The sequence below is a fragment of the Centroberyx gerrardi genome, chromosome 13 (assembly GCF_048128805.1).
Source record: "Centroberyx gerrardi isolate f3 chromosome 13, fCenGer3.hap1.cur.20231027, whole genome shotgun sequence".
In the NCBI taxonomy this organism is placed as follows: domain Eukaryota; kingdom Metazoa; phylum Chordata; class Actinopteri; order Beryciformes; family Berycidae; genus Centroberyx; species Centroberyx gerrardi.
The window spans coordinates 6,064,679-6,078,601 of record NC_136009.1 but is presented as its reverse complement, the minus strand read 5'-3'; the positions used below and the strand labels follow the sequence as shown (position 1 = coordinate 6,078,601).

At 42.5% G+C, this 13,923-nt stretch overlaps 1 protein-coding gene across 1 annotated transcript in view; it reads left to right on the top strand.

The window, feature by feature from the left end:
- The window catches only part of brinp2 (bone morphogenetic protein/retinoic acid inducible neural-specific 2), a 99,444-nt gene extending 98,545 nt beyond the window's left edge, over positions 1–899 (top strand). The window contains exon 8 of the mRNA XM_071907024.2: positions 78–899. Coding sequence (XP_071763125.1) covers positions 78–899 — 822 coding nt within the window. The remainder of the gene's footprint in view (positions 1–77) is intronic.
- Positions 900–13,923: the final 13,024 nt, after the last annotated feature.

Here is a 13,923-nt window from a genome sequence, read left to right as displayed (position 1 = left end):
CTAAAATCTATCTATCTGTCTATCTTGTCTGTATGTGTGTGCAAATCTAATCTCACAATCTATTTATCCATCTTCAGGTGAAGTATCTGCTTCAGCGTCTGGACAGCAGGATAGAGGTCCACGCCATCTACATCAGCAACGATGTCCGTCTGGGAAGCTGGTTCAACCCCGCCTGGAGGAAGAGGATGCTGCTGACGCTGAAGAGCAACAAGAACAAGTCCAATCTTATCCACATGCTCATGGGCATCTCTTTCCAGATTTGCTCCACGAAGAACTCAACACTGGAGCCCGTGCCTGCGATTTACGTGAATCCTTTCGGGGGAAGCCACTCGGAGAGCTGGTTCATGCCGGTGAACCAGCCCGACTTCCCTGACTGGGAGAGAACTCGATTGGACACCGTTGCCACGTCACAGTGTTACAACTGGACGCTGTCGCTGGGCAACAAATGGAAGTCCTTCTTTGAAACGGTGCACATCTACCTGCGCAGCCGCATTGTCACGGACGACCCAACAGTCAACGAAACGCTCTTCTACGAACCGTTGGACCTGGACGACCAGACGTCCAACCTGGGGTACATGAAGATCAACACGCTGAAGGTTTTCGGATACAGCATGCACTTTGACCCCGAGGGCATCAAGGATTTGATTCTCCAGCTGGACTACCCGTATACGCAGGGCACACAGGACGCTGCCTTCCTGATGCTGTTGGAGATGAGAGACCGGATTAACCGGCTATCGCCGCCCGCACCGCAGCCGCTGGACCTGTTCTCGTGCCTGCTGCGCCACCGGCTCAAGCTGTCCGCCGGCGAGGTGGCACGCATCAAGGACTCCCTGCAGCTCTTCAACTCCAAGCTTCCCAACGCTTCTCCCGAGCCTGAGCTGGCCCAGCTGTGCAGTTAGCTAGCTTAGCGCACAAGCCAGGATCAGGAGTGAACGCCACGAGTAGAAGGGGGAGTTGCTGATTCAGGGACGCACCCACACTGGGTAGGGGAGGTCCCAAAACGTTTGGATTAACGGTGTGTTGAACCCAACTGGTCTGGATTAAGAGTCTTCAACACCAAAATTCTGGATTGCTGGGCTTTTCTTATGGTTCCGTTTGGTTGGTTTTCCAGTATGTGCACATTGTTACATTTTTTATTGGGGGCCTAGAAGTTGCAATCAGTGCCCCTTGGCTAGCAATGGAGTCATGTTTTGGACTTTGGGGAGAACCGCAGATGCTGGGACTCTTTCAGAAGCTCTAGTGTACTAGCCTCGAGGCTTACTTTGCTATTACTGCCCTGCTTCTAACAACACGCATGTACAAACTGTACCACTGGACGAAGCTAAGAGACTCTCTTACACTGACAGGCCTTGTGAGTTGGAACCTCAGAGACGGAGAAGCTGATGTCATTATGTATACCTAAGACTTTTGCCTTGCAGAGATAAAGGCGATTTTGATATGTAAAGAGGAACTCTAGAGGGGTCTTCAATACGAGTTAATGGAAGAGGATTTCCCCTTTTCTAACCCTATTTTCTTTGGTTACAGAACGATCTCTGGGGGGAAGGGGAAAAAGGGAAAATATTATATATGTGGTGAATGAGTTGTCATGCTTAACAGTTTAAAACTTTGATAATCCTGAACCCCGTCACTGTCTTTGAATATTTCTTTTTAATCCCTGCCTTCCATTTTATCTGGCATTTGAAAATGTGTACGATAAGTATCTGTGCTTAACATCTGAGTGAGAAGCCCGTTAGTGATGTTCTGTATTTGGCGGTGTAACTATACCAAAAGAAAGGTGAACACATTGGCAAACCGAATGGCAAAATGTCTTAAATGTCAAGTTATTTTTTTGAGCTGACATCATAAAGAAATCCTCTGATGTGGTAACAAAAAGGTCTGCGGATATAGCGCTGTAAATATCGCTCCATCTAACCCAAGGTGTGAAGAAGTGCACATTGCTTTTTAGATAACCAAGTGCAAAGACCAAAAAAATGTTTATAACAAAACAAACTCATGCCTTATATGGAGAGTCAATGTTAAGATAAGAAGCACATTTAGTTTCTGTGTTTGATTTCCCAGCGAAGGCTGCATTTGCTTTTTATATTTCAATATTTCTACCAAGAGAGAACATCAAACACATTCTGAAGAATACGTGGTAATGTAGCTTTTACATGTAAATGCCAGTCACAGTTTATGCAGAGTTCCTTGTTTTGATTTGATGTTGTGAAGCTTTGAGTCACTACTCTACTCACAGTGCACACCGGTACTTTCATACTGTAAGTGTTCTGCAAAAACCTTCTATCTCCAATGCGACAAGCTCTCAGAAATCGATAGAATTTGATGATTTTACAATGTGTTTTCAATGGTTTTGGCTTAGTCTCAGGTCCATGAAACCTTTTTTCTACATGTGGGGCCAATGTCAGTTACCACAAAGAACCAGAAAACAGCGGAGTTACGAGGTTTCTGCAGGGCAGCGATGATACTTCTCTTGAGACTTTGCAAATTTACCAGGCTGATTTTATTTCGCAAATTTCACACCGAAATTCAGTCAACCTTATATTTCATTTTCGGCAGTTCTTCTGTGCCCAGCTTGCTAAAGTAAAAAAAGTTGTAGTTTATCTATATGGAATCAATTTTCTTGTTTCAAAAAAATACTTTCAGCTGTGCACTGTTACAACATGTGTGCTCTAGCAAATTACATATTGTTGTATTTCATAGAACGAGGTCCTCTTTGGTGTGTTGACAACTAAAATTCATATATTTTTCATTGTCCTCACCGTTTGAGAACCCCGGTACACACACACGCGCTACGCCGCCATAAAACGGATGCATAAACTTCCAATTACCCTCCGCCCCTCATCATAAGATGAATGTCCCCTAATATATGGAGTACAGCATTTTTTGTAAGATGAAAAGCCAATTTCCTGGGTTGTCAAGGAGCGAACAAGAACCAAATGCACACTGTCACATCACATCAGGCCGCTGGTTTATCTGAGAAAGCAAGGGAGAGAGGGAGATGGAGAGAGAGACAGGAAGAGAGAGAGAGTAGGACAGAGAGAGAGAGAGAGAGTGCCAGGTTGGCCCAAGTTTAGCAGCCTGTATTTCCCCCCCCACCCCATAATGAGGTGGGGAAGGAGTCACTCTGCATTGGGTTAATAAACAGTTATTCATCTTCGGTGTGGCACCCAGGAAACAGGAGTGGGTTTGCCCTTGGGCTAATCTTCAGGCCCGTGGAAGACAGCCAATCCATCAGAGCACTATTTAGACTGCATGGTACAAACTTTCTGGACCTCCCAAAGAAAAGAGAACGAGAGAGAGAGAGAGAGAGAGAGAAAGAGAGAGAGAGAAAGAGGGAAGGAGAGAGTGATTGAAGGGGGGAACAGATGACAGAGAGAGAGAGATAGAGAGAGGATAGGGAAATGAGAGAGAGAGAGAGAGAGAGTGAGAAAGAGGGAGAGAGAGAAGGTGAGAGGGGTTGGGCCGCTGGTCCTGCAGTGATTTATGATGTTTAGAAAGTCAGACGAATTTCGAATTAATGAGGTAGAATTGGTGAAATAGACTGGCATGTGTGTGTGTGTGTGTGTACATTTCGCGCTCGCGTACCTGTAGGTCATTTGGCACAGTCATCAATAACCGCGTAGATTTGGGGGGTTTCAAATTGCATTATTATGAATGTATCCAGAGGAATGCTTCATGTTCGGAGACAGCGTGATAGCGAGAGAGAGAGAGAGAGAGAGAGACTGAGACGCAAAGTCAGCGGTTGTGTGACCTTGACTGACAAGAGGCAGAGGCAAAAGTGAGTCATGCTTATGTTATCGTAAATTTGGTAGATTACAACTGTGTCAGCATCACGGCTGACAAATCTGACATTCGACCCTCCAATAGCTCATCGGTCTCACATGACCGCTTGCAAAAAATATGAAAAATAAAACGCATGCCTCACTTGGCAAAATCGTTCATTACCTCCAATCAAGAATAGACAAGGTCACATAACAAATACTACTGTGGCAGATGCTTTGGGTATTTTCACAGACATACTGACTTTTCTGTTTATCTAATATTTCTTCGTCAGCCTTTTAAAGGCAAATTAATTAATTGAAAATGACTTTTCAGCTTGTTAGCTAATTTTCCTAACGTACACCTATTTAACACAAGCAAACATTTTCCTCTTTTAGTTGAAGCTCATCCTCGACCTGTAAAGTCACTCACATACTCAAAGTTGGCCTATCTGACCCCTAGTGGCCATTAGGAGGCATGGCACTGTCTACAGACAACACACTGATCATTCATGGTAAATCAACACTCCATTGCTTTCCCTTCCTAGAGAATGGCTTCTTTTTAGAGGTTGCATACTAGCAGCTGCACAAAAATATCCCAGCCGATAATATCATCGTAGACCTTTGGACAATCCCCTCCTCCCCTGCATCAGATAAAACCTGCAACTTCTCCTCCTCGGCTCTCTCCTCCAAGGGTTTCATGCACCGCCGCTCTAATAACAGGGTGATGGAGGTGTTGGAGGAGGAATCCAGGCTAGCATCCAGTTCTTCAGAGTCGCTTTCCGTGTTTTTTTTACGATGATTCCCCGTCACCCACTTGCGAACGATCGTCTGCGTCTCGCCCTGACGGCGTTCTGCTTCAACCTGAGATACGTGGAACTGCAGAAGCAAGACACTCTCAAAATGCCACTTCATGTTGTCTTTAATTGCCTGAAGTACATTATAAGTGGCTCAAGCACATGGAGTGCGGTGCGCATTTGGCCGGCAACCACTTTAAACCTCTTAAAATTTTCATCTCTTTTCAAATCTGTGACAAGGGGCATTTTTTTCTTCCTCTCTTCTCTTCTCTTCTCTCTCTCTCTCTCTCTCTCTCTCTCTCTCTCTCTCTCTCTCTCTCTCTCACAAAAGCACTTTTTCTCCCATATCCATTTTCCTCAGAATTCTTCTTTTTCCCCCATCGGAAAGCGAGAGAACGAGCGCGAGTCGGAGCGAGAAAGACCACGAGAAAACGAGAGAATGCGTAGGGGAGAGAAAAAAAGATAAAGAGAGGGAACGAGATGAAACGAGAGAACGAGAGAATGACAAATTGAGACGGAGAGAGAGGCAGACAGGCCCGGCTGACATGCAAATATTCCCCCAGCGGAAATAGCTGTCCCTTGTGATAGCGATCCTGTCATTCGAGCGCTGGCCTGAACAGAGGAGGATGGCATGCAACAGAACAGGACAGTTTATCCTGTTGGGCAAAGCGATGGGACTGCTGCCACAATTTTGAGGCAAACAGACCCAGATATGGGGGATGGAAAATATATATTAGCAGTGGTACAAAATTGACTTTGAGTGGGGACTTTAATATGAAGTGATATGGAGTTAACCAGCCAGAGAGTCCCACTAAAATAGCGGATGACATAATGGACAATACAGTATGACAAGCTAAGAAACGGTGCAGCACAGACGGAAGGATAACTGTGGTTTAAATGTGGTTTCTTTTGTTTATTTGAATCAGTATTAACTCCATAAAAAAGGCATTAACTATATATGTCTGGAGGTTTTAATGCTTCACTCCACAGTATAACCTTAAGGTAGTATGTTGGAGAAAACTCACTTTGTTTCAAGACTTAATTGATATATTTGGGAACTGCATGTTCCACAGCAGATGCTACAACTACAATTAATTCTCAGCAAGTGTGTTTTCTCAGCAGGAAGGAAGCCGAAAGTGACACAGAGCCAATTAAAGACAGTCAGGAGACTTAACCGCTGCAACAAGTGCGATCACAACCCAAGCAGTGCCGATGCACCGAAATTATTGATTGATTCCTGTTCAGCAAAGTTCAGAATTTGCTTTACATTGGCTTTAGCTGACCAGGTTTTTATGTTTTGGGCAGACTGAGTCAACACAATTGATTCGATTTGGAACTGAAACTGGAAAAGCAGTTTGATTTTCTCATTGGATTTCATGGATAAATTTGGATGTGCAGGCTTTCTGAAGGACACCGATGATATGAAATGCAGAAATCCAGGGTTGAGGGAAAGTAAAGTTGACTGACATTTCACTCAAACAAAACAAATGTGAATATGCTTTTGCTTTTTTTCTGTGGCAACCATTTTGCATTGTTCTCCTGATGAGAATTTGGTGTCGTTCAACTGGGGGGATGCAGAATGTCGGGAGCGTAAAACACCCCACTGACTCTCATTCACTTCCTTCCTCACCTACAGTTCTCACTTGGAGCAACGCCAATGCAGCGAGTGTGAAAATGCGAAATGCAAAGCTGATTCCGTTCAAACTCTGGCGTAACTTTGTAATCGAGCATTTGTTTTTTCCCCCCTTTCAGTACACATAACCTGAAAAGCAAGCAAGTGTGTCACAGAAAAACACATGAAGTCAATTTTAGTTTCTTCTTGCTGTGCTTTTTTTTGCTGTAAAAAAAAAAAAAAAAAACCTTGTTGGTATGGAAAGGCTTTTACAGCTTGTTCACCATACAAACACAACCAAAACAGAGCCTGGATTCTTAAATTATGGGTCTGGGACAAAAATGGGCCACGACAAGACTACAAGTATGATTGTTTGAGTTGAAAATCTAACAAGAAGGGTGATAACAATGCAAACTAATTGAAATGTGACTCGATGCAGTAAATTAACTGTTGTTCCTCCTTGTTCCTCCACTCATGATCAAGTACAGTTCCAATCGAAACCATGTAACACCCGGTGACCTGACGATGTTTTATGTATTTTTAACTTGTACATAAAGAAGCTGCTGTACGACCCACAACACAACCAGTTCTGATATGCCTACCGGTCAGCTCTATAATGACATGCTTTTTATTCTCCTGGGTTTGAAGATCAGAAATATTTCTCTCAATGTTTTAAAGAGGATGTAAATGTTCTTATATTAAATGATGAAAGTTAATTTGAGACGAGTGGCTGTTTTACTTCCATTCTGCGCCAACAGAGAAATACAGAAAATCAAGAAAACAGAAAATTAGGCAAGATTTTTATGTAAAAACAAATATACCTGTTCTGTATAACTGACCAATGTTAGATCTTTTTCCTCTCTTGTCCGTTTGGTATCTTTGGTATAAAGCATCACACACCGGCCAGGTTGGTAAATATGAGTGAGCTGTGTGCATTTTACTGACGTCACCTGACAGGATTTCTGGGTATTGAAGTTCAAATTCTTTTCAAACACTTTCCTCTTGCTGCCATTTGGAGCTGCCAACATGTAAAGTTGCCTAGTGCAACTTTAAGCTAAAAAAAAAGGGACAATTACAAAAAGTTCCAAAAATTCAAGAACTCAAAAATTGAAGGAATGTGGCTTCAACTCTTCAAGCTGAGAGGTAAAAAACCGAAACTTCTCAGATTGCCAGGGATCCAAATGTAGGCAAAATTTGTAGGCAAAACAGTTAGAAAAAGATCTGATGTTGTGGCACTGATCTGATTTTCCATTGCTTGCCTCTGTCTTCCCTGAGCCATGAGAAGATCCCATCTGAGCGTCCGTAATACCGTAAAGTCCGCCATTATCAGTATTTCTAATCGGCAGATTTTTACCTCGGTCTGAACGAGCGATATTCTAGTCGCAGTGGAATAAAGTTCAGGATGGATTATTTACCCCCCTGCCAAAACTGCTTAGAGCTAAAAAAAAAGAAGGTCAGGGAGGGAGAGAGAGAGGGAGAAAGGGAAAATACAGCGAGAAATTGGCATGCAAGCGTTTGTCCACGGTCGGGCAAAGATCGGTGAATCGATAGGCTGACGGAGGGCTGACAGAATGACAGCTCCATGCCGATCGCTGAAGGACATCCAGGAAAAGAGGGAGCCTTGGAGAGGGAAAGAGAGGGAGAGAGGTAAAGAGACACAGTGGGAGGGAGAGAGGGAGTCAGCGAGGGCGAGAAAGAGAGAGTGAGAGAGGCTGACAGCTAGCAGTAATGAATGATAATTGTTCATCAAGCAGACGTTCTCAGTGTGGGGAGGAGAACACTCACCCAAGTCACTTCTTCAACCCCTCTACACACACGTCGGCGTCACGGCTGTCAGCACACACACACACACACACACACACACACACACACACACACACACACACAGGCATCTACACACACAAGCCTGCACACAAACACACACAAAGGCATTTAAGCCTGTACAAACATAAATGTACAGTGACGCAGTTTTTTTGATGTGGAAGAGGATTAGGGCCACATGAAAAATTTGAGTTCTGAGATTATTGTCAGAATTCTGACTTTATTCTCAGAATTCTGAGATCAATGTCAGAATTCTAAAATTTTTCAATTCAATGAGCTTTATTGGCATGCCATACATGTGTATATATTGCCAAAGCATACAACAACAAAACAACAAATACAACAAAATGTAAGACAAGATGAAGCATAAATTATACAATAGATCAGAGTGTTTTCACACTGAATGTTGGTGAATAACTACGACAACATACCTACACATAAATGTAAACAATTTTGATGGAAAAGCATCAATCTGTACATACACATGTCCATATACACATAAACATACATGCACATGTGGCCCTAATCCTCTTCTGTAGTTAGACAGGTTCACAAGTTTTATAATTGTAAATCCTCAATATGAATCTGTTACTTTTGATCCATTACTTATCTTGTGTTAGTGGTGGAACTAACACCGCCAGAGGTTCTTTCCCCCTAGGGGGCCGTAATATGAATACATAATATACATATACTGTAATGAAGGATTAGATCATTTAGCCATAGTTTAATAGGAAGGACAAATTACGGTCATTTGTCTTTGAGGCTGGCCAAGAAAGTCAGTGGGATACAAGTGTTGAGGCTGGGTAAGTTCAAGCTTTGTTTTGGTGATAGGATGAGCTAGTGGTACAGGGATGTTGTAACCTGGTAGTTTACGAGTTGTGTTCATCTGTGCCATTTGGTATCCCCAAATGACCAACACAAAGAGAGTAACTAGAACAATTCCACCGCACTTGGTCAACAAGAAATAAAAGGAAATGTGTTTCTGTTAAAAGCAACATGTTTAAACAATTTCCTTTTCTTTCTTGTTGACCAAGTGTGATGGAATTTTTGCAGTTGCTCTCTTTGTGGTGGTCATTTGGGGATACCAAATGGCACAGATGGATTTCGGTTAAAAGCAACATTTTTAAACAATCACCAGGGATTTTATTTTATTTTATCAGGGAACAACCCCTACTGTGCGACTACAGCTGAAACAAGGGCTCAAGCACCTTGGTAGAGCTGGAACGGTGCAACAGATTTGATTTTCTTACTTTAGTGAACATGAAACCAGTTCTGGGTTTCCCTAAAGCAAATTCCTATCTTTTGATCCAAAGGCTTCTGACTGCTTAGCTACTCTACTAAGAGCATGCAGTAGAGAGGGAGTCTTCTTCAATGACTGTATTTACTCATGATGGATCTATCTCTGTGCAGCAGCAGCCTAGAGGCGAGAGAAGTAGGCTTGTGACCGGAAGTTCACTGTTCCAGATCCCTGGACCGGCTGGAAAAATGTGGGTCAGAAAAAATGAATGAGTAACACTCTCCCCTCCCTAAAACAGCTACTGTCGAGGTGTCCTTGAGCAAGACGCTTAACTCCCAGCTGCTCCAGTGGCCAACAGCAGAAGACTGTGGTTGTACTGGGCAGCTCCCAGGTGTGAATGAATGGAACTGTGTGAATGTGCAAGTGTGCTAAGCTGACTTTCCCTGGATAAATTAAGGTTAAAAGGCCCATGCAAATACTTGTTCCCTGCACGAAAAGTGAGAGAAATATGTATTCCCAGCACAAAACGGTTACATGAATGAGGCACGGCGATAAACTTAGTCTGACATTGAAATAAAGCAGTGGAAAGTAAGGGTGTTGTGGTCGGGATGGTGCATGGGTGTATGAGTTTGCCTTCATTTCAGACAACCCAGGTTCAATTCCCAGCTTCTACCAAGAACATTTATACTGTGAGTTAAGTTGTAATTTTTAGCTAAAGTTTTTCACAATTAACCATGACCAAAGCCTTTCCCTTACCTTAACCAAGTTGTTTTAGTTGCCTAAACCGTAACCTTAACCCTAACTTTAAAGAGCAACTAAACCCCAAACCTAAATTTGTGGTGAAGCCTGACATCTAATGGTGAAAAGTAGGGTACTGAACTGACCATCTGCTATTGTCTGGTCTTTGGTGCCAGGTGATGTCACCCTCTATAGAGTACAACAGGTGGTGATACCTGGCACTAAAGATCAGCCTATAGTAGATGGTCAGACCCCAAACCGACAACCGATGGTCACAACCATCAATGGTTTAGTTTAGTCTGACAATCACCACTTTTTTAAGGGGGTTTAGTTACTCTTTAAATACAGTTGTTGTAGTTTCCTAACCTTAACCTTAACCATAACCTTAACCCAAACGCTAACCAAAGTTATTTTACTTGCTTAAACTTAACCATTAGCCAACCTTTAGGTGTCGAATTTGTGTTGAATTAGTGTTGAATTAGTGTTATTGTCACAGAATCCAGTTTGTGGTGGAGGAACGTAATCTTCACATAATTCGTGTCCACAACACATAATCTGCGTTTCAGACTTTGAGCTCATTTCACAAATTGAGATCACATTGGGTCCGCCCTGCACAACTGCTGAAGTCACACCTGGTTTCATAAACTATGGGTCAGGGCTGAAAATGGGTCAAGGGCCCTACCTGTGGTGGGCTCCCAGTAAGTTTACATGAGCCTGGGTTCCAGCTCGAAAACCTCAATTTCTCATTTGAGTCTCTGGCTGAAAAAAAAAAAGTTAAAGAAGTCATGCCCTAAGACATGGCACTTCATCCATACTAAGTCCCTGACCCAGATCTCCAGTAAGGAGTTTTCATGTGGCAAAACTTTCAGCGCACTCTCACTCCACTCCACTTTCTACACACTTACAAGTTAGTTATATTGGAGATGGAGACGAAAGAAAATGTAGAGGGGAGAAACAAAGGACAAAAGTCCGAGAAAGGAGCAGAGGGGAAGGATATGTAAAGTTAGAGAAAAGAGAGAAGGGGGAGCGTAAGCTTCAAGAGAAAGAGTGAGAGAGGGAACGAGGAACAGGGAGAGAGAGAGAGAGAGAGAGGGAGAGAGAGAGAGAGAGAGAGAGAGGGCCGCAGAAGGACCTAAATTCAGACACAAAGGGAGAGAGACCGAGCGAAACCAAGACGGAGAGAAGCAACGTCGAGAGCTCCACTCTAGTCAGAAACAAGGGAGCGAGCGGGAGAAGGGAGTACATGGGGAATTGACTCACCATCATATCCCGAGGACACAGAGGAGGAGGCTTGCAGTAGCTGTCTTAAAAATAATGAAATAAAAAGCTGAGGAGTGCTGCCCCGGCTTGATCTCTACAATCTGCTCCAGGCAATTGCACATGGAGTAGAGAGGACCAGAAAAAAAAACAAAAAAACGAGACTCCTGTTAATGGGTACTGCTCATTTTGAAGCTTACAACAAAAGGTCTGGAAATCTTTGAGGTGTCTCGGAGGATGTTAAGGATGTAAGAGACGTAAAAGTCTCCGCCCTCATAAGATATTTGCTCGGCGTTTGATGGTGTAAGGCTGGGGGAGGGAAGGTCTTAATCAAGGCCTGGTGACAGAATGTAAGGATAAGGCGCGCACGCATTGGCACACGAATGCTTGCATCCAATATGTTTTTTTAGAGCCAATACCAGTGTGTTTAGATTGAAGCTGCTGATAGACAAAAATTTGTGACGATATAGATTTAAAATCATGCCGAATTTCTGCCCACAATTTCAACACGTTTACTAGACTGTAAAAGTGGGTATGGTAAAGAAATGGATTATTAACATTTGTGTTCTTCTCTCAAAAAGAACAAACTATTCTAATGAATAAACATGAGCAATACAAAACATAACAGTGAAAAGTAACACTGTTGCTGCTGGCAAGGTTAGAGAGGATTACTGGAGGAAAATTGCAGATAGTGAATGCGTAAATAAATAGGCTTATCACTGCCCTGTCATTAAGGCACAGTGTTCATACTTTTCACTGATACAGTGTTGTGCCGCCACATCGAGGCTGTGAAAAGAGTTCCTATTCACAAAGTCGGCCTCATGTCCACCAGGGCTGAGCTGATGGGATATGGCTGCGATCTATTGAACAAATCACTCTCGGGAATCCTATGAAAGAACTTCACTGCACTTAATAGCCTATGCAACAGTAAATTTCATTCATTGTTGATAACTATAGTCAACTCATGTAAGCTACCTGCTATTTGATAGAAGCCCCCTTTTATAGCCAGAGTGAGCAAATGGCCTGAAAATGCTGCTAACATTTATTATATCTCTGACAATGAATCATCGTGGGAAGCAAAGTGTTCTGCCAGTCTCTAGACCCTGTTGCCATGCAAACAGACCTTCATACTACATGTTAATTCAATAGTATCCCCTTCATTTGAATGCAATGCTTTTTGTTCATATTGGGTTTTGTAGATGGCAATTTTGCAATTTGGTTATTTTTTTAAAAGTCTACAGGATCCTCTAGGAGTAGTGCTACCATTTTCCCAGAGAGTTGATTGATGAGGAGGTGGTTCTTAAAGTTTTCTTTAAGTTTTAACCTGATAGCTTGAACTTAGGTGTGCAGCATAGGTTACCATGGTGATCTACCCCGCTTAAAAGTGACCCATCTTCATGAGACTGAAAACTCAGGGTTAAGTCCAAAGTTAGCTCGCTAACCCACTAATCTCGCTTGGTGAGACAGGCCCATGGCCAAGTAATCGTTGAGTCGTTGGTATTGATCAACAACCCTATCAAACCCCACAGATATATTACGGTCATTTTGTGCTATGGGGCAGTAAAAACCTTACTTATTGCCCCTTTAAGGCAGGGTGAGGCAGGTTTCACTGCAGGTTTTACAGACTGCCCAGAGGCTGTTGAGAAAAATCCTTTCAGCATGTCCATCAATTGGCCAATACCTGATTTTTATTGAAAGACCAATGTTGGCCCAATGCATCAGTGTAACCCTAGTATCAACCTGAGTCATTAACATACTGTATGTTGATTTGAGTTGAGTTCTTACACAAATGTGGCTCGTCTCAAACTACACATAGATGTATTGAAAATAACACATTGAAAATGTGCATATACTGTGCTGAATGGACACTTACTGCACAGAAACACATGCATTCACATACATGCTTGTAGACTGGCATGTACACACACACACACACACACACACCATGTTGGCAGGCTTCATTAGTGACTGTCCAGTCGTATTGGACATGGAAAACAATCAATAGCAGTTAAAGGCTCAGTGAACAGCTAGATCAGTAGGAGAGAGAGATTGGTTGTGCTTCATATTCACAGCTGCTTTACCCTTTGATCTCTAGCTATAGAAGCCACTATTATAGGCTCAGAAACACAACTAGCATTTCCAGGCTTTGAAAGTGGAAATTCCAAGGTATCTTTAATTTCATATCAGACTACCAGACAGTGATGAAATGGATGGTAAGGGGTAAAACGTCTCAATTTCTAATGGTGCTGTGATGGTATTGTCGTAGCAAAACAGCATCCCAGTCTTGAAGATGTCACTCAGTATAGACATGTTATAGCTCATATGAAGCACTAAAATCAACAGGTAAAGATGACATCGATCCTGAAGTTTCAAGGTAGGTGGACAAACACTCTCTTATAAGAAACAAAAAAAAGAAGCTCTAACTCTTGAATGGTGCATACATCACTTGCATATATGATCACAATCACATGCATATATTATATATGCATATGTTAACAGATACATAAAGACCAATTCTGTAGAAAACCATCTTCAGCTCCTGCCCATAGGTTGCCAGGTTAATCATAATAAATAGGGCTTGAAAATTGTCTTGCACATCAACTTTAATTCTAAGAAATCAGATGGAGTTAAGCTAAAAGAAGGTTTACAAAATATATTTTGAAACCTTGACCTTAAATTATAGTACATACATCTGATTATTACCAT